A 22,195-nucleotide genomic window follows, 5' to 3' on the forward strand; every position below is an offset into this window, starting at 1 on the left:
CTTCACGTGTAGCTCGAACAAACGTGAGCACAGTCAACTCCAGTGTCAAAATAATATCCCAGAATTGGAACTGCGGCTGCGTTTCACGGCGATGTTTCTTTCACATTTTTTTTAGGACTGAAGCTTGAAAAGCTATTCTCGAATGTAGGCAATCCGCCATTCAGACTGCCCTCTTTAAACGGTACAATGCCGATATTGTTTGTAGATTCAGTTAATGACTAATTCGTACCATTTTACACATTTTGTGTCGTATAGGATACGTGGGGATGTCAAGTGCCGAATCAAATGCAGCAAATAGTAATCCACCCCTATAGGTATGCAACCATGCCTGGTAAAGCCACTCGCCAAAAATTCCAGCTTGGCTCCGCTTTGCAAATGGTTGGATATAGTCTGAAGAACATTTGTACGAAGTGTGACCTTTTAGTCACAAAATGCAGAGTTCACTTAAATTTTGGCTCTTAACCGCCAGACTAGAAAAGGGAAATCATTCACACTCGGTAATAGTAGCTTACTTCAATAATGAAAACACGAAGAAACAATGAAAAAAATATATATATATATAATGATGTTATGGAATAACGATAAATAATAATAATACCTGATTCGAAACAATGGAAATAGAGTTTACGTTCTTCGAGCTTCCTACTTGTACTGCGACGCCAGATAAATTCTTATCTGTAAAATAAATAAATGGGTATAGTTAAATTCAAAAGTGCATTTCACATTATTTCTTACCCTGCAAGTACTGACATAATACACTCTACAAGAGTCAAGATTATTTTCGTTGTTTTCTTAAATGTGATTATTTCCGTAATGTAATATAAAAATTGTTATAATATTTGTCATATTTTGAACTCCGATATTCATCTTTGTACCCTTGATTGTAAACAGAAAATTTGTTTTTGAAACATAAAGTACACAACCTTTATATTTGTGACTTATAGCTTGAAAGCTTAACGAAAAACTTACGATTCATACTTCTAGGAAAATTAATATGAACGTGGAAATTTCATTTTTGAAACATTATTTCTTCAAGTATCCTTAGAGTACACAACATGAAATATATCACATTCAAATAGATGGCTAGAAAGATATAAGTTTGTTTCTCTTTTTTAAATAACTAGTTGTTAAGGGACCATCATTAATTGTAGAATATTACTGAAATGTTTATCGAGTATTGGTTTTCTGTGAGTTCGTATAAACATTCCTTAGTTGTTGTTGAATTTCAGTTTAGCGTCCCTATCAGCAGCGAGGCTATGTGAGACGTGGACTTACTGATTAACGTGGAATCCGAACCACATGAGCTCCCGCCGGAAACCTTCCTTAGTGTCCACAGCTTTGACTGTTAGCAAATAAACTTGACGTGTAAAGTAAGTAGTATAATTAAAATGCAACTCATACCTTCAGACGAGACTGCGTTATCTGAAGCAGAATTCCCTACTTCTGTATCTGATCTTTCCGCAAGCGGAGCAGTAAGTAATCGAAATTCCATGAGTAGATCCCACATCGCATGTGACACTGCTCCCTTCAACTTCTGGGTCAGAGACTCTATGTTAACTCTACCTTGTTTCCATATACGAAATTCTACAAGTGCCATAGTATCTATAAAAATATAAGTAAAATAATAGTACAAAAACAACAACTGGGTCAGAATATTGTCGTAGCATCTTATTAATGAATAATATAACCAGATAATACTATGGATGAGATTCAGCTTTTCGTTTCATCCAAACATTTCATTACTTTGAAGTCCTGATTCTATAGATAGTGTAATTTCAGCTGCATTAAACGAAAAGCTGTGTAGCATCAAAGTACGACATGATACTGTTCGATTCCACTAAAGACAGTTTTTAATCTTCTATGCATATAAACACTCAGCACATAATGCATTCATGTTCGTTACTTTCAACACATAATAAATAAAGATGAACTATAGTTTCAATACTAGACTTGAATTCAGATATAATGAGTTGATTTTGAGTTTAACGTCCCTTTCAGCAACGAGGCTATATGAGACAGGACCTACTGATTAAGTGGAATGCGAACCTCATGAGCTCCCACCGGGAATCGAACCCAGGTCTCCCACGCCAAAGTTTGAATTCAGATATACTACAAGATATATTTCCCTCCCCTTCGTTGTTCATGATGGGGTAGCACACCAAAAATCGTGGCTTTTAAGATTTATTCTTTATGGAGAAAGGGGGAGCGGCAAATAATGCCATACTACGGGGTGGCAAAACGCCTAGGGCCGGTCCTGATAATACAGGACCTATTGCTTAAAGTGAAATCCGAACCACTACCCGGATTTTCATCAGAGGCAAGCATTCCCATCGGAAATCAAGTCCGGGACCATGCACATAGAAACCATGTGCATTAGTCAATACTGGATTAAATTCGAGTACAATTTACAATGATCTCCATAGAATATTACACTCTAGTTGATATGTCTATTTATTTATAAGATATTTAAAACAGAAATTATGTAACACGTATGCATTACGTACTTTCTAAACCACTATGAAATGAAATGAAATCTTTAAGTTTAACGTCCCACGGTTATGCCGGTTAGGCTAAAGGAGACGGTGATAATGAGAAATGAGTGAAATGGTGGAATGAAGAAAGTGGGAGGAAACGGGAGAACCCCGAGAAAACCCACGAGCACGATGTTTGTCCACCACAAAGTCCACACGGCGCGAGCTGGGATCGAACCAGGGACCCCAAGCACCGGAGGTGAACGCTCTACCACTGAGCCACCGCGCCCCTTAAACCACTATGAATTCATATTCGGAGAATAATGTGGACAGATAAGTACCCCAAATACACGGCTACCTGAAATTCTGGTATTGATTTCCCTGAATGTCCATGACTAAGTAAATAAATTTTCTTGACCCGTGACATCGCGAACACTATCATTAGTGTTAGTTTTAGGAAAATAAATACATAAATAAAAATAACGGCCTCTACCATTCCCATAGCCGTTCAAAGCTCTCCTATTTATTTTATAAAATATACGGGACTATCAGTTAAACCTCCTGTATTTGGAATACACTAAAACGTTAGTATCAAATAATAATTATACATTTAGTAATATCTTGGGACTGTGAATACACTCAAACTTTTTTTAGTTTAACGTCTCATGATTATGCACCGGTACTAACGGAGACGGTAATGATTAGATGGATGATGATGGTGGAAAAAAGAATGTGGGAGGAAACGGGAGAACCCCGAGAAAAAAAAACACACATGGATGTTCATCTAGAAGAAAGATTACTGTGCATGGGCTGGTACACGAAAAAAAAATGAAAATGAAATCTTTTAGTTTAATGTCCGACGATTATACCTACTAGACTAAGGGAGACGGATGATTGAAGCAAGTGAATGATGATGGAAGAATTGGTGGAATGAGAATGTAGAAGGAAACGGGACTACCCGAGAAAAAACACGGACACGATGTTGTCAACCACAAACTTACTTGGCCGGGGAATGGTAAACTCAAACAAAAAAGTAAACATATACAAGGTATTTCAGGAGGAAGTGACAATACTTCTGGGAATTGTAGTATGGGTGATTCTATGCAAAAAATAAAATAAAATAAAATAAAAATTTAAAAAAAGTTCATATGAACATGTGTCTAATTTTGAACGATGACTGAGATATGAACGGGAATAAAAAAAGGGCCGTCATCAAGATCAATGTACTTCGTGTTTCGGAAGCAAATAATTTATTGAATAGAATAGAATAGAATAGAATACTTTATTAATCATTGAACAACTACATGTTGTAATAGATTTCGTCAGGAATAAAATTAATACATATAATAATAGAAGATAATATACAAGAAATAAATATAAAAATAATAATAATAGTGATAATAACAATGAATATTACAATATTCAGTAATACAATATACATATTACTATTACACTAACTTATGCTAGGAGTTAATCACCATGCACTCCTCAAACTCTTTCAAACTATATAGGCAGTAGTCTATAAGCATATTTTTAATATATCTTCTAAAATCTGTCAAATTCATTACATGCGTAGTTTGAGGGAGCAAATTAAATAATTTTATACCATTATATTTGTAACTTTGTTGTGTCTTACATAATCTAACATGTGGAATGTCAATGCTAAACTTAGACCTAGTATTATATTCATGTATATTTACACGTACAGTAAACAAATCAGGGTTCTCTTTTACGAACATTAAACAGTTGTAAACGTATATAGATGGTACAGTCATGATTCGATATTTTTTAAACAGTTCCCTACAGGATACTGTGTCTGGTAAACCTTCAATACACCTAACCGCTCTCTTTTGCCATTTGAAAATAGAATGAGCTCCAGTAGAGTTACCCCACAATAAATTCCCATATAGCAAGTGGGTATGAAAGAAAGCGTAGTATGATGTTATCATTAGTTCATGTCCCACACTTCTTCTAAGCTTCCTCAACAGATACAGAACCCTAGTAAGCTTTTTACATAGTTCTTGTGTGTGCGCTATCCAATTTAGTTTGGCGTCCAAACGTATTCCTAATAGCTTAACTGATTCGGAGCTATTTAAGTTGTAGGTAAGATTGTTCAGATAGAAATAGAATATTTCTGTTTTGGAATTATTTAAAACTAGATCATTGGATTGAAACCAAAGAGAAGACATCTTTACAGCTTCCATATTTTTACGCTGCAGGACCTTTAAACTTTTATCATTTGTTATTAGAGTGGTGTCGTCAGCATAAAGGACGGATTTACACGGTAAGTAGTTTGACAAGTCATTCATATAAATAATAAAGAGAAAAGGCCCCAAAACCGAACCTTGAGGTACACCAGTTAGAATTTTAAGTTCATTAGATCTTGTATTTTTAATTTTAACGATTTGACGACGATTGTTGAGGTATGATTTTAGCAGTCCAAGTTCGATTCCTATTATTCCATAAGACTGTAATTTAGTAACTAAAATATCATGTGGTACCGAATCGAAGGCTTTACTTAAGTCAAGAAGAGCGGCACAAGTATAGGAGCAAGATTCAAATCCATTAATTATTTCTGAGACGACAGACTCTACAGCTTTGATAGTGGAAAGTCCAGATCTAAATCCAAATTGTGCATTGTTAATTAAGAAATTTTGTTCAAAATATAAAGACAGTTGGGCTTTAATGCAATGTTCAATAATTTTAGAAAAAATTGGCACTAGCGAGATCGGTCTATAATTATTAGGGTCTGTTTTTTCACCTTTTTTATATACAGGCACAGTAATATTAATTTTGAGACAATCAGGAAATATTCCTTCACAAAAAGTCCAGTTTACAAGGTACGTTAAAGGATGGAGAATAATGTCAATTATATGCTTCAGTATTACAGTAGATATACCATAGAAATCTTCGGAGTGGGAGTTTTTCATATTCAACACCATTTTTAATATTTCGTCCAGTTAAATACCACTGACACCGATTGTCTCATATTTAGCATAGCTGGGTCTTTATTACCACTGACATTATTACTTACATGTTTTGCGTTATTTACAAAGAAATTGTTGAATTCGTCAGGCGTAATACCCACTGGTTCATTTACAGTTCCACTACTTATTTCGTTTTTTATTACATTCCAAGCAGCTTTACATTTATTGCTAGCATTTGATATGAAAGCATCATTAGCCTTAATTTTTGCTTGGCGTAATTCTTTCCTGTAGATTCTCTTTTCCCTAAGGTATCTCTCTTTATCTCTCACATCACCATTCTTAGCCCTATAATGTAGATTAATAATGGTTTCCCTTAGTTTAGCTAGGTTTGGAGTGTACCAATTTAGTGGATTCTTATTTTGTTTTTTACCATAATTAACTTTTCTAAATATTCTTGGACAGCAATGGTTAACCCACTTATTAATTATAATTACAAAACTATTCCAGGCAGCTGATACGTCATTACATCCTAGTATCTTTTCGCCTAAGTTAATTTCACTTAAAGCAGACCTTAACATCGAAATGTTTTTATTACCTAAAGATCTATAACTTATTTCATTCGTAATCGATTCACCCCTATCAATTTTAGACATTATGAGCCAGAGACCACTGTGATCTGACAAAGATGGTTCTATAGTGCCACAGGATATGTCAATTTTATTTACATTCGTTATGACATTATCAAGACACGCTTCTTTTCTTGTAGGTTGGTCGTTTGCGTGGTAATACCCTAAGGATCTAAGAGTATCACATAGGTAGGAGCTACATAGTAGCTAGCAAACCATCATACTCCGTGACAATTACTGAATAGTAGTTTCGGGACTCATGACTGTTAAAATGATTATCGATTAGGAATGTTTCAAAAAGAGTTCGGAAGTTCGCCAACAGGTGACAGCACACACGACACAGTTACTCATCAAAGCATCACACCTACAGTGTTATGCGAGTGTGCACCTGCAACACATGCAATTTGTGAGCTATTGTTATCTGGATTATTTTCGAACCATTTCTCACACAGTTACCGTAAAATGACATTTACATACACTAATGAGAAGTATGTGGACATAGTGTTTGTGTACGGATTTTGTAATGGAAGCACTCACGCGGCTGTTGAACAATAAAGGAAGCGTTTTCCATTACGTAGGACACCAAATAATGTAGTGTTTACTGAGTTTCGTGCATTGAGAGCGTGGGAGAGTTTCCAGTGGGAAAGTTACTTCCGAACGTGAAACCAGACAATCCATGGAAGAACAGGAGAAAATAGTTGCCCTGGTTCAACGAAGTGCTAAAAGAAGTACCAGACGAACGTTAACACGGCTGAGTATTCCACGAATCCTTGTTGCCGACAATTTGTATACATTTCTCCACCAGCTAGTGCAGCACTTACATCCTCTTGATTACGCGTCTCGCCTTCAATTTTGTCATATATTATTACACAATACAGTGCCAGTGTCATACATTTTATTCGCTGATGACTCGACCCTTCACTCATACCTGTGTGAATAATAGCCGTAAGGCACACTTGGGTTCGGAAAAACCGTAACGCAACCCTTGTCACATGCTATCAAGCCAGATTTTCCATAAACGTGTGCTGTGGTGTTTAGCGACACACTTGTTGTCCTCTTTATTCTTCATGAATGCACCGCGGTACGTTCGTCTGTTAAAAATTATTTGACGGACCAATCAGATGATATTCCTTTGCACACAAGGCAGAACCTCATCTTACAGCATGACGGAGAATCGGCTCATCCCAGTCGGATGATCATTTAACAGCTAAATGCCGCCTACCCTAATCGATGGATTGGTCGTGGTAGTCTGCTTACGTGACTACCTCGTTCTCCTTGATTTCAGTTTGTAGGGATGGAAGAAACAAAAGATTTACCGGCAAAGGGTGAATACAAGGGATGAATTGCAAGTTCGCATTATGAATGCTGTTGAGTTAATCCGTGAGCATCTTCGGGAGTTTCGTAGTGCAATACAAGATGTCCTCTGACGCACTGAGAAGATTGATATAGATGTCCTCTGACACGTTCATATAGATGGAGGCATTTTTGAGAATCTGCTGTTACTTGTTACTATTACTAAAAGTATTGACACTTCCTCCATGGACACCTTGTACACATCATAATTTGAACTCTTCTGATTATCTAAAGCCAACAAAACTAGCTTGTAGTTAATTTGTTTTTCCAAAGCTTAAAGGTTTAACATTTTCTTGAGCTACTAAAGCTTTTTTGCTTCTGAAGATATCTTTTTATAGTCATATTACATCCTTCTTTTTGATCCTGCATTGATTCTTTGAGGAGTTCTTCATACTTTCTGTGAACAGCTGCAATTCTTGTTAACATCGCGCCATGTGGACTTTGTGGTGGACAAACACCGTGCTCGTGGGTTTTCTCGGGGTTCTCCCGTTTCCTCCCACTTTCTTCAATCCACCATTTCACTCATTTCTCATTATCACTGTCCACTTTAGCCTACCCGGCATAATCGTGGGACGTTAAATTTAAAGATTTCATTTCATTTCATTTGTTCTGTGAAATATAGCAATTTCCCTGAATCTCGGAATATTTTGAAGCGTTTGTTTAACTTTTATTCGCTCATTTTAATTACCACGATTTTCCCTAATTTTCAAGGTCAATATAAACCCTAAAATAACTGAGCATAAAACAGAGTTTCCTATAAAGAAAATGCTTATTTACAATTTGAATTGTATTCCAATAAATGAACTAGATCAAATATTGCAAAAACTATGAAGTAATCATTTCAAATCGGAAACCATTAGTTTGATGTAAAGGGTGCCGCAGACAAAATAATAACATTAATAATAAGGTTCTACAAAAGGAAATCTTATAATAGAACTGGCGAACAATTGAACCTGAAATTCCCGCTTACCAATCAGCAACTACTGGCTTACTGAGATCTCAATAATGCGATTATTTTTCCATGTACGTTATTCTTCAGGTCTCAACTAACCACCAACTTCTTGAAATTATACAGAGTGGCCCAAAAGTAGGTATAAAGTCCTGTATGTTTTATACAGGGTGGCCCAAAAGTACGTATACAGTTCCGTACTGATCAGCTCATTCCATTTTATATCATTTGTTTTTGATATCCATGAGGTAGACATAGTTTCTTAATTATTTGTTCTTAATGTGTTTTTATTTATACCTTAAGCCCGGAACAACCGTAGCAAATACACCTATAAGCTAGAATGTTATACTTGATCAATCCAGGGGTGTATACCTACTTTTGGACTACTCTGTATATACTTCTATCATACATTGTTAGTATGAGAAAACAAAATAATTTGAAATGATCATTGAGTTTGCAGATAAAATTCCACCTCAAATAGCGCAATTAAATACGATATTTACACAGCACTGTCAAAAATGCTAATCTTTGAGTTTCTGAAAATACTTATATAGTGTAATATCGTAGCATTAGAAACAGAGGAACGTAACTCCAAAAACGCAGTTTCCATTTTTTTTTTTCATGTTTGGACACAATTTTGAAAGTCCCATTTGATGTAAACTGAACGTAACGTCATCTATTTTCCTTGTCAATCATCTGTTGTAATGTAGCTCAATTACCATCTTATAAAAACACATCTTTCTTAAAAAAAAAAAAAAAAAAAAAAATGTCCTCTCGTCTGTAAACCTACGAAAATGGAGTTACGTTACTCTGGTTCTCATGCGACGATATGAGAACATAAACATTTTTAATAGAACTATTTGAAAACATCACACATGATATACAAGGATGTTAGTAATCACTTACCACTGTCTATCGTGTCTCCAGATGGTTGATACAAATCAGTTGCAGTCAAATCCTCAAATCTCTCTTTCTCTATTACATGCCGGTAAGAAAATGGTGAAGGTTTGGAGAAGCGTGAATGATGAATCAAATTTCCTTGAATATCAACAATAGCTAGAGCAATACATGCTATTCCTTTGCTTCCAGAAGATGGGCTTTGGTTATATAAAAACATATCTCCTTCCGTAACCTGTTGCATAGATGATGGAGGTTGGGAGTAATCCTGTTAAAAAAAATGAATGGTAGATTTAACACGCGAGCGAGTTATTTTGGATGGTTAAAAAATAAAGGAAACACATCACTCATAATGTAAACATTCTATTATCTGCTAAACTGATGAGCCCGATGCTATTTTTTCTCTTAAATACCCAATGAAATTGGTTAGAAAGCTAGCGCAAATAAATTAACAGGAAAAGATACCTTTAATACGTTGCATATCTCACCACAACAGTCTATGCATTATTTAACTGTAACCCTCTCTTTACACAAACTGAGATATTCACAGAGGGTACGGTGGCTCAGTGGTAGAGCGTTCACCTCCGGTGCTTGGGGTCCCTGGTTCGATCCCTACTAGAGCCGTGTGGGCTTTGTGGTGGACAAACACCGTGTTCATGGGTTTTCTCGGGGTTCTCCCGTTTCCTCCCACTTTCTTCATTCCACCATTTCATTCATTTCTCATAATCACCGTCTCCTTTAGCCTAACCGGCATAAGCGTGAGACGTAAAACTCAGATTTCATTTCATTTGAGATATTCACAACAATCATAAAAATAATTTAAGCATTGCATTATTTTTAACATTTCCGTTTAAACTAACCTATTTAATGCGTATATTACATTATATAGCAAACTTGCATCGGGGATGGGCAGATTACATCAAGTCTTTATGTCTAAAATTGGTATCTTAAACATACACACATACATATTTTAAATATATGTATTCATTCTTTCACTTGTACCCTCTAGCTGATATCCCACATTACTGTGTAAATAATGAGAAGTCAAGCAAAAAATATAATGACTGTATTTAAAAGATCTTTAATGCTACACATGAAAGTCATTTTTGCTTTGTTTTGGTAAAATAAATTTGAAGTGTTTTCAAAAGTTGCCAGACGTATTAAAATATTTTTTGCTGATATATAATCGAACTCACGTTTACTGAGTATGAGTACATTTCTGGGCGTTTTTCGTTACGTGTTTTCACACATGTGAAACACACTGCTTCATCTGTTGTGCTCTACCGGCACTTCAGATGTCTTTCCAGAGCATTTGAGTACAAATTCGCTACACTTAATACTCAGAACGTCACTGTTGGCCAGCATCCGTATCTGGCGATTATGCAACCACACACAACGGGCGTGAAGGTGTCCGCCATTTTGTATTTGTTCCAGATATCGACTTAATACAAACGAATTATTGTTACCTGGTAGAAACCTTATCAATTCATATCCATTTAGACTAATTTTCATTTGGCAGATAATCTGGGACAACCTACGTTCAATTGGGGAATCTCTTGCGCGTGCATGGTAGGATTGTGAAACATGCACAATCGAATACAGCAGGTATAACTTGTTCACTGAATTTTTTACCCGCCCTCTTTACGTTGGATAGTTTCCGAACTATTGGCGTCCGAAAGTCATTTTCCCACGCTTTCGGGACCTTGTAGATCTGAAACTATGTCCGATAGCCGAAAGTTCAAGAGAATTTTTTTTCTTGTCTCAGTGGCAGGAGTCACCTCCCAAGAGTTGTAACACTTATTTTGCAACACCCTATATATATATATTTATTTATTTCAAAACAACACCGACAACGTTTGGGAGGTGATTCCTGATACCAAGATAAGACAAAAAGTATAGGCAACCTGGGTGCACAAATGCTTCCTTTCGGAGTTATAGGCTGCCGAAAACATGAACTTTAAAGGTCCATAACTTCAAAACTATGGGACCTACCGTAGTCGGGTCAAGACTTCACTTAGGAACTAGTATTTGCCCTATCCAAAAATCCATGTTTCAAAATCCTGCGGTACTTCCACAACAGTTTTTATAGGAGTTTGGCTAAGGGGATGTTATTTGAAGTACTCACCAACTACCTCTATAAAAATTGTTATGGAAGTACCGCAGGACTCTGAAACATGGATATTTGGATAGGGCACATAGTTGTTCCTAAGTGAAGTCTTGACCCGACTACAGTATATCCCATAGTTTTGGACCTATGGACCTTTATAATTCAATTTTTCATGATTTCGGCAGGCTATAACTCCGGAAGGAAGCACCTGTGCATCCAAGTTGGTCTATACTTTTTGTCTTAGTGCTCTGTAGTCTGTGGGCGCCATTTTTAGAACACCCGATATGCCCTCCTCGGGCGAGTCAAGTAGCTTGTGTAACAGCACAAAAAATTAATATCACAATCATTCACTTTCGTTACTCACTAGTCTCCTTTACCTTAAAGGGTATAAGCGTGGGAGGTTAAACATGAAAAATCATTTTATTTTTTAATGATATTTCTTGGCATAAATTGTTAAGTGGAAACTAGCTTTGGTATCACTAGTAGTATTTCTTCACTTGGTTAAAATCCGACAAGTAATAATGAAATTCGAATAATTAAATTTAAAATAAACCATTTCAAACCACAGCTGAATAGCAACATAATTGCAGAACGAATTTCATCAGTTAACAACGAACTATTGTACAGTATTGGACAAATTAATCTCCTTAAAGAGGAAAGTTATAATTGAGTTATAAGAATTCAAAGTAAATCAATATTAAGTGGTTCAAGCAGTGCAATACATTTTTTAATCTTCTAGTAAAAGAAGAGAGTCTGATGATTGATTGCAAATTAAGAAAATTAAATTAGTTGAAGGGACTTTTAAATTTTGTCCTGAAATAGAAGATTGTTTGGAATTAGAGATTCTCTAAAATGCAAGCAGAGGTTGATGGCATAGTCCTCTAACCCAACGCTCTTGGAGGTGAGATAATGAGGTAAGGAACCATATATACTTTCAGGTGTTGATCATACATGATGATTTGTGCACTCGTCAAATGCACCGGATTGAAGTCTTAGTTGTTGTTTACAGTTAATGCTAATAGGACGTGTCGTCATTCATAATCTCGCTATTGTGTAAGAACGTAAAACACAAGTACTCAAATTGTATAAAATACAAATCTTTAATAAATATTATAACTGAAATTAAAGTTCTTGTGTGTCGTTATATTATTTAACCGGTACTTCACTACATGAAATTGTCTACAGGACAAAGCCCTCTGAGCAATAAAAAGAAGTTTATATGCTTAACCCTTTTAAATTATATATACTATTCTTAGTATATTAGGTAGTGTTTTCATTATTCGATTAAAAAAGAACTAATAAAGCTTTTTACTTCGGCTTTTTTTTCAAACATGGAGGCATTGTAGAATACATTACGTATGGTTTCACGCCTTTCATAGTCGAGACATAGGAGGTGATGACGTCATAACTTACAAAAAAAAAAATAATTTTTTGGTGGGCTTACTTTTGCACCTAGAAGACTGAAGTTTTTCAACACACATTCAGTGCACCTTGTAGTATTTTTCAGATTCGATTCAGGTCTCTGCGCAAGCACGTAGCCAGAATTCTTTTTCGGGGAAGGGACAACCAAGTTAAAAAGAATATATATATATATATATATATAAACCATGAATTCATTAATTAACTGCACAAATATACCCATCCTTCGCATGGGGGCTGTATTTGGAAATCAACGCCTGTAGGAGTAACATCATTCATTTCAGCGACTACGAGAACTATGGATTTGACAGTAATATCGGCCATTTTGGATTATTTTTACATGTCTCGGTTACCCCCCCCCCCCCGGTGACCCCCGGCCCGAAGCCGAATGGGGTGCATTTGGAAGTTAATGCGATCGGAGTTTTACCATTGATCTCAGCGACCACGAAAACTATGAATTCGACACAATATCGGTCATTTTCTACTACTTTTACATGTCTCGGTGAACGCCCCCTGAGACCCCCCTGGTTCGAATTATGACAAAAACGTTTCGCCTTGATCTGGGGCCTGGACCAAGATATCCGTGACCAAAATTTGGTAACTCTCGGTCAAATTGTCTGGTCCCCAGGCCGGTCCTGGTAAACGACCCCCCTGGATCGAAATTTGAAAAAAACCTTTCGTTTTGATCTGGGACCTGGACCAAGGTATCCGAGACCAAATTTTGGTAGATCTCGTTTGGTCCCCAGGTCGCACACAGACAGACAGACAAACCAACTCTATTTTATTTATATTAGATAGATTAGATTAAAAACAGTGTATTTTCTACATATAAACCATACATTTACCAATTACAATCTAATATGCATGAGACATTGTATTTACTACAAGAATATAATACTGTAAAAATGTAAAAAAAAAAAAAAAAAAAAAAAAAAATTAAATTAAGTTGAAGTCTCAGGTAATCCCCTGATATTTAGTTTTACTCAAAAAATTACAATAGTAGTAGAGTAAATGAAAGATGTATTAGGTACAAGCACATTAGTCAACACAGCTTTTCTTTGTTGATCTGTCAGTGGGGAATTTGTTGGATTCGAATTAGACACAGTCCGAAACTTCGCCGATGTCTGGGAAATTAACACTCACAACAGCTTCTGTACTTTTACTTGTCGTTTCGTACACTTCACACTGTTTCTCAGATACAGTTTTCTCTATTACCACTTCGGCTTCAGTCACAGACACAGATTTTACCGTTGAATCACTAACAACGACTTTATCACTCACAACAACTTCTGTTTCTCTTTCTTTCCTACTGTCTTCACTTTCATCTGTAGCTACAGTATTTTCTTCAACACTGGTTTAAAGAAACTATCTATTCTCTTCATTTTATAGGCAGGTAATGTACAGGCACAGGGGACGTACGCTCTTCTTACAAAAATTTACTTCACTTCTTCTTTTGAATACTAGTGAAGAGCTAAGGGAACCGCATTTTATACTGTTTCAAACAAACTTTTTACTAGAGCTTGTATTTTCAGGAATGTTCGAGAAAAGTCTCAATGTATTGTTTGCGCCATATGGTGGTTCCGTTTGTCTACCAGTTATTAATAGGATAAATAGCGATGATTCTGTAACTGCTTGACTAAAAGTCTATAATTTACCCTAAAAAAGCCAAAGTTTAAACGGGCTAAACTTGGGAAAACGTAGGTTCAGCAACTTTTTTTTTCTTTCTACTAGTTGCTGTGATATTAAAGATTAGTTTTCGGATTAGACAGTTGCATAGCATTGCGAACTTCTCCGCATGAGAATTCACATGTTATACACGTTCGTTCACATGTTCAAATATACACGTTCGTTTTTAGTGCTGAATACCACCAGCTTAGCATACCACATAAACTCCTAAACACAATAATATTAATATAAAAGTACCAAGAAAATTACCTGAAAATGGTATTCATTTCTGCTGTCCGTGTATTTAGGGATGTGAAGAAACTGCAAAAGGTTTTGACGCAAATAATAGGCCATTGCATGAAGATGATCGTATGCATTTGGATGTATTGTAAACTGAAATACAATCGACATTAATATAGCAGAAATTAAGACAAGATATCAATTTTAAGGCGCTACTATTTTATTTTAATGACAAAATTTCTACTTCAATTATAAACTTGCAATAATGAAGGATAGAATACAGTACACTAATACTTACCAAAATTAATGAATAATTCGTACTAGACAGTTGTATAGATAGTGTACCAATCAAAATTAAGTCCAAGGAAAAGTGCGAATATAGTTTATATATATATACAGGATGTTAATGAACTATACCGACAAACTGTAAGACGTGATTCTTTACATCAAATTATGAGAAAAAGTTCATATCGACCTATGGCTAAAAGTGCATCGTTTCAGAGCTAGGGCTATCCAAAATCGCGAAAAAGCCAAATTTCAAGAGATCCTGTTTCGAATTCCAGAAACTGTGGATGGTGGTCCTTATCAGCGTAAAGCAAGTCACGCATGCGTATTCCAAAACCGCATATTTCATTAATTACAATAAAACAATAACAATAAAAAGCACGGATCACCGCACTAAATTTTCTCACTTCAATTCCTTAAATTTAATCATATGCTGCAGTTAGTAATGAAATATTTTCTTGTGAAATACGAATAAATGATAAGATGTTTTCGGAAAACTTCGCCCAAAGGAAACTCATCCCCCAAAATAAACTATCCCTTCTAGATTGTTCACATAACAAATGACTTATATCATATGTTTGGGTTATTCATGATATATTTGTTTAAAAAATAATAACAAAATTGCATGAGTCGTATTTTACAAAACTATCAAAACACTCACCCCCAAAGAATAAACTCTCTCTTGTGGATATTCTCGTGGAAGTGATCTGTACATTATAAGAATATTAATGAAGTATTTATTTATGAAATATAAAATCGTGTGAGTTGTTTTCGATAAAGTCCAACACAAAAAATCTTTTCCAAGAATAAACTTCCCCTGGCATTTTTTCCTGACAAATGAAATGAAAGCTTTAAGTTTTACGTCCGACGTTTATGCCAGTTAGGCTAAAGGAGACACTGATGATGAGAAATGAATGAAGAAAGTTGGAGGAAAGGGAAGAGCACCGAGGAAACACACGCACACGGTGTTTGTCCACCACAAAGTTCACTTGGTGCGGACTGGGATTGAACCAGGGACCCCCTGCACTAGAGTCACCGCGGCCTCCTGGCAAGTGAGTTATGCCATATTGTCAGATTATTAATGAAACATTTATTTATGAAATACGAACAAAATCGCCTGAGTCGTTTTTGAGAAAATAGTCCGAAAAAGCTCTCTTCCAAGAATAAACTATCCCTCATAGATCTTTATGAAACATTTATCACAAAGAAAATTGCCTGAAAGTTTTTGAGAAAATCGTCAGAAAAAAAAAAACTCCTGAGAGTATATTACCACTCCTCGATTTTCACCACAAAATTTACTTATACCACAGTACGAAGTTTCATTGAAAAATCATGAAATAAACAAAATCGTTAGAGCTATTGTTGAGAAAATCGAATTTTTTATTTTCACCCTGCAGTAAATTACTCTTATTTTTAGCGGTAGAAAGAAAATTCGAGAACCTTCTCTCGAGAATCATATAAAAACTTTAAACTTTGGTTCAGATACTTTGAATGGCATGGCATCTGAAGAGTACGTCAGGACGACAGCCGGGCAAATGTCGAAATATCACTTTTTCGGTATCTATAGGGTATGAAACCTGTAAATCCGTTGAAATCTCGAATTTGATTTTTTTTCACGATCACCCTACTTTCTTCTCTCCTTTCGTAACTCAAAAGAAAAAATAAATAAATAAAACCGAAATGCAACGAAATTAAAGTATATGTTGTTGGTCTGCCACTAAATTTATACCAAGGTTCTACCATAAACTTATACCAAGTCAAGAACAATGCCAAAAGCTTCTGAAGGTTGGATTGTAACAAAAAAGAATACAAACCTTTATATTGGCTTCAGGAAGCTTGTTTGGCTTCTGTATAAAATGGACATCATCTGGGGTAAGTTTACATACAGGATTCCTCGCCAACATTACTGACAGAACTTCAAGGACTGCATCGTCTAGTCGGTTTTGAAGAACTTCAACTAGATCTTCTTTTACCTCTGGTCCTGTGTAGAGAGATGAAAAATTAAATACGTAACTTTTATTTGAAAAATAGAAGAATTAGGAGATAAGTAAACCTTCTGCATAATAATGGTCTCATTTTTTAAACTATTTATAGAGAACTAAACACATACTTGTTACATAACTGATGTAAATAAGTGATAAAAATATTGCATTTCCACGATTTGAAAGGATGTTCAAACGCTCCGATAAATTCCCATTCATGCTCTTGTTACTCTTCTATTCTAACACAAAAACATATACTAATAATGATATTACGAAATCTGATATTCTTTCGAAGAGGAAAGGACAACTTTAACAATGGAATCCACTAATATGTGTGTTAGTCAGAAATTTCTTAAAATTAGAGTATTTGAGAACAATTACTACTTCTAATTAATAAAAACAAAAGTAATACAAGAAAATAAGATATCAAGGCATATAGAAGATAAGTTAAAAAAAATCTCTGGAGATAATTTTAGTTTGAAGTCTCTGAGAGGAAAATGTGAAATAAGTTAATGGGAAATGGTAGTAGAGGGGAGGCAGCAACTTGCAGGGTACATGACGATTATCACCCCTATCTGCAATAAAAGTTCGAAATTTCTAATAGGAAGGAAAGGGAGGGGTATGTCGCATCTATATCTTGCATGTTTTCAAAAGTCTCACAGTGATCTAAGATGCCTCTGACAAGGGAACAGAAGATAGGTATCATCCTAATATTGGAAAAATGCAATTCCAGAGATACTGCAGAGGATTGCAACAAACAGCACTCATTGTCAGACAGATATCCAATAGCGCACAGTACGTTAGAGTAGACAATTCGGTTGAGATGTGCTACTTCACTTTCCATACGGTCTCGATTTATCGTCTGGAGCTCCCACATGGATACACGGTTACAGGCTCAGAGCCAGCCTAAAAATGTAGGGCGGGGGCCGGTAGAAGTTAGGGGGGGGGCAATCCAACCATATTATAGTTCATTTGCAAGCCTACCGTGAAAATTTTTGGAGGGCAATAAAATTTAGGGGGACCAGACCCCCTAGCCCCCGTGGATACGGGCCTGTACGGTTACTGCATGAGTCTTTTGGAAGACAGACCAGGGTTCGACTCCCGATGAGAGCTCATGTAGTTCGGATCCCACGTCAAGCTGTATATCCGCTTCATACAGCCTTGCAGATGTACAGGACGCTAAACTCTACTCAACCAACCAACTTATCGCGTTCGATTTTCACATGTTTGGTCCAATAAAGAGAACCAACAAGATAAATACAAAACCTTTAAATTTATCACCCCATGATTATTCCGTTAAGTTAAATGAGACAGACGATTAAAGAAACTGAATGATTATTAAAGAATCAGTGTAATGAGAATGTACGGGGGAAACGAGAGAACCCCGGGAAAGCCCACGGACATGTCAACCATAAATCTGCATTGCCTGAGATTGAACCAGAGAGTCCTTGCATCAGATGAGAGCTCTACCAATGAGCCATCGTGCCCTCGAGGGGAAGTACTCTGCCGAAGTGCAAAATACATTTTCTTCATGGTTCCACAGACAGCCAGCCCGAAGGATTCCATAGAAACGGAATTGACAGATTAATGTACCTTATGAATCCTCGATAGTCACAGAGAATATGTCAAATAATAATTACTTCAAGAACCACAGTGAGTTAATTCCACTTATTTGTCAAATAACCCTTATACATAATAGATCATGTCAGTATCTGATACGTATGATGAATATGTATCTCTAATCAACATGCACGGCAGTGCATGGCAGCCAAGTTCCGCGAAGAAAATGAAAACTGGCCTGCACTGCCGTAAGCATATTATACACGAACAAGAGTTTTGGGTAAAATCGCCGATTTCGAGGCTTTGTAGAAACGATTCTATTAAGGATAGAAACATGAAATTTAGAATGTAAGGAGATATCCCACAGATGTACTCACATGCCAAATCTCACATTCCTACCTTCAACCATATTTGAGTACTGGACCCCCAAAATATGCAGTTTTCAGGCTCACTGACTCACTGACTCACTCATCAAATTGATTAGGTACTTCCCAATGAGATAGAAACGTGAAACTTTGCATAAAGGTACCCTATAACAATTTGAGTGTGGAAAAAGTCCGAAATTTGAGGAATGTGCTATGTGAAATTTTTTATGGGCAAAAAACTGTCCTTTGCCAGGAAAAAAATCGTTTCACTCACTCACTCATCAAATTGATTAGGTACTTCTCAATGAGATAGAAACCTGAAACTTTGCATAAAGGTACCCTACAATAACGTGAGTACGGAAAAGGTCCGAAATTTGAAGAATGTGCTATGGGAAATTTTTTATGGGCAAAAAACTGTCCTTAGCCAGGAAAAAAATCGTTTCACTCACTCACTCATCAAATTGATTAGGTACTTCCCAATGGGATGGAAACCTGAAACTTTGCATAAAGGTACCCTATAACAATTGGAGTATGGAAAAAGTCCAAAATCTGAGGAATGTGCTGTGGGAAATTTTTTATGGGCAAAAAGCTGTCCTTGTCCAGGAAAAAATCATTTCACTCACTCACTCATCAAATTGATTAGGTACTTCCCAATGAGATGGAAACCTGAAACTTTGTATAAAGGTACCCTATAAGGACCTGAGTACGGAAAAAGTCCGAAATCTGAGGAATGTGCTATGATAAATCTTTTATGGGCAAAAAAAACTGTCCTTAGCCAGGAAAAAAAATCATTTCACTCACTCACTCATCAAATTGATTAGGTACTTCCCAATGAGATAGAAACGTGAAACTTTGCATAAAGGTATCCTATAACAATTGGAGTATGGAAAAAGTCCAAAATCTGAGGAATGTGCTGTGGGAAATCTTTTATGGGCAGAAAACTGTCCTTTGCCAGGGAAAAAATCGTTTCACTCACTCACTCATCAAATTGATTAGGTACTTCCCAATGAGATGGAAAACTGAAACTTTGCATAAGGGTACCCTACAATAACTTGAGTATGAAAAAAGTCCGAAATCTGAGGAATGTGCTATGGGAAATTTTTTATAGGCAAGAAACTGTCCTTAGCCAAGCAAGAAATCGATTCACTCACTCACTCAACAATTTGATTAGGTACTTTCCAATGAGATAGAAACCTAAAACTTTGCATAAAGGTACCTTATAACGACCTGAGTATGGAAAAGGTTCGAAATCTGAGGAATGTACTATGGGAAATTTTTTATGGGCAAAAAGTGTCCTTAGCCAGAAAAAAATCGTTTCACTCACTCACTCATCAAATTGATTAAGTACTTTTTAATGAGACAGAGACGTGAAACTCTGCACAAAGATACCTTATAACGACTTGAGTATGGAAAAAAGTCCGAAATTTGAGGAATGTTCTACAGGAAAGTTTTTATAGGCAAAAAACTGTCCTTAGCCAAGCAAGAAATCGATTCACTCACTCACTCATCAAAATGATTAGGTACTTCCCAATGAGAAAGAAACGTGAAACTGCATAAAAGTATCTTATAATGACCTGAGTATGGAAAAAGTCCGAAATGTGACGAATGTAATATGGGAAATTTTTTATAGACGAAAAATTATCCGTAGCCATTAGGTACTTCCCAATGAGATGAAGATGTGAATGTCTACACGAAGATAGCTTATAATGGCTTGAATATGAAAAATATCCGAAATTTAAGGAATGTGCTATGGAATTTTCTATGGGCAAAAAATTGTCCTTACTCAAACAGAGATCGGTTCATTTACTCACTCATCATTGATTAGGTGCTTCCAAATGAGATAGAGAATTGAAACTCTGCATAATGGTACCTACCTTATGTAATGACCTGTGTAAGTAAAGGTTCCAAATTTAAGGAATGTACTATGGGGACTTTTTATGGGCGAAAAACTGTCCATAGCCATTAGGTACTTCTTAATGAGATAAAGATGCGAAACTCTCCATAAAGGTACACTATAACCTCTTGAAAATGAAATTTGAGGAATTTGCTACGGAAATTTTTTCATTAGCAAAAAAAACTGTCGTTACAATCAGAAATCGGGAATGATTCCGTTATTGAACACATCATGTGCATAGTGATAATGTTGTCAATCGTCTGAGTGGTCGAGTTGGTGCCCTTCTTGCTGGTCTATTGGCTACCACGTGTGCCTTTGGTGTATGGGGTCCTGGGTTCGATTCCCGGTGGAAGAGCCTTTGGAATCTTAACTCTCCTCGATGTTTCTGTGTTCGTGTCCTTGTCGTTCTAGGTTAATAGAAAAATGAGCTAAGGTCACTGAGAAAAATCCGTTATCCGGATAGCGGTATAGTGTACAAATATACGGGATCCTTATGTTTACTACAGAAATCAATACTTAACATACGTTATCCATATGCTACATACGTACTGCCCTCTTTCCCGCTTAGATGCTACACAATGTCGTTGCAGGATGTCTGACATCTAACGGTCTTCCGTACATTACGTACATCAGCTATAAGTTACATACGACCATCTGTATGTGAGATCCTGACCGGCTACATAAAGTCTTTTCGTTCGTGTAGAAAGTACGTTTATTTGGAACACTTATACGGAAAGTACGTTCAAATATACTTTTTCAGTTATACGTTTAGTGTACGTTAAATCCAACAGCTACAGGATTTACACCTGTAACAAACGTTTTTACGTACGCTACATAGAGTTTTTCTGAGTGTGCGAGTAAAATAAGTGAGAGCTAGTAATAAGTAGTTAAGCAAGTTAATGACGCACGTGCTGTGAATCAGTTAACTTTTAAAACCGTGAACTAAGACACGTACATACTGCCGTAAATTTCGTGGTTGGAAACCCAGACAAGAAAAGCCAATGTTTTGTCTTTTTTCGGTGAATGTTTTTCCTTTATTGCAGTCATTGCTATTACATAGATATTGAAATTAATTTGATAAGTAAGATAATGTTGAGGTGAGAATGTTTAAAATTAATGTAGTTTTCGAAGAAATGAGAAATCCAATTGTTCGAATTTATGTGAGACTAGCAACAAAATGTAACCGATTTCGCAAAAATATATTGGTAGCAGAGTTATATTATAGTTACCACAGTCGTTATGTAAAAATGTTCTTGATACTTCGTGTCTCCATCTGTGAATAGTGTGAGAATCTCTTACGTATCAGCCTTTTCATCAACAGTGAATTTCGTGCCTTTGCTCTTCATATTTCCTGAATTTGCCCTTCGGGGGTTTGCCCCCACACCCTCGCCTGTGCTCGTCCTACTTCCTCACACCTCTTAAGCTTACAATTTCTGAATTTGAAGTTTCTTTTCC

At 36.2% G+C, this 22,195-nt stretch overlaps 1 protein-coding gene across 2 annotated transcripts in view; it reads right to left on the minus strand.

Moving 5' to 3' along the window:
* LOC145688108 (KICSTOR complex protein SZT2-like) overlaps positions 1–22,195 on the minus strand; it is a 373,764-nt gene that overhangs the window by 64,409 nt on the left and 287,160 nt on the right. For both annotated transcript variants that reach the window (XM_081761856.1, XM_081761857.1), the window contains exons 39-43: positions 16,754–16,920; positions 14,685–14,807; positions 9,233–9,491; positions 1,402–1,602; positions 599–675 (exon numbers count right to left, since the gene is read on the minus strand). In XM_081761856.1, the coding sequence (XP_081617982.1) occupies positions 599–675; positions 1,402–1,602; positions 9,233–9,491; positions 14,685–14,807; positions 16,754–16,920 (827 nt within the window). The remainder of the gene's footprint in view (positions 1–598; positions 676–1,401; positions 1,603–9,232; positions 9,492–14,684; positions 14,808–16,753; positions 16,921–22,195) is intronic.

The sequence above is a fragment of the Thermobia domestica genome, chromosome 6 (genome assembly GCF_964235325.1).
Source record: "Thermobia domestica chromosome 6, izTheDome1.hap1.1, whole genome shotgun sequence".
NCBI classification, from domain to species: Eukaryota; Metazoa; Arthropoda; class Insecta; order Zygentoma; family Lepismatidae; genus Thermobia; species Thermobia domestica.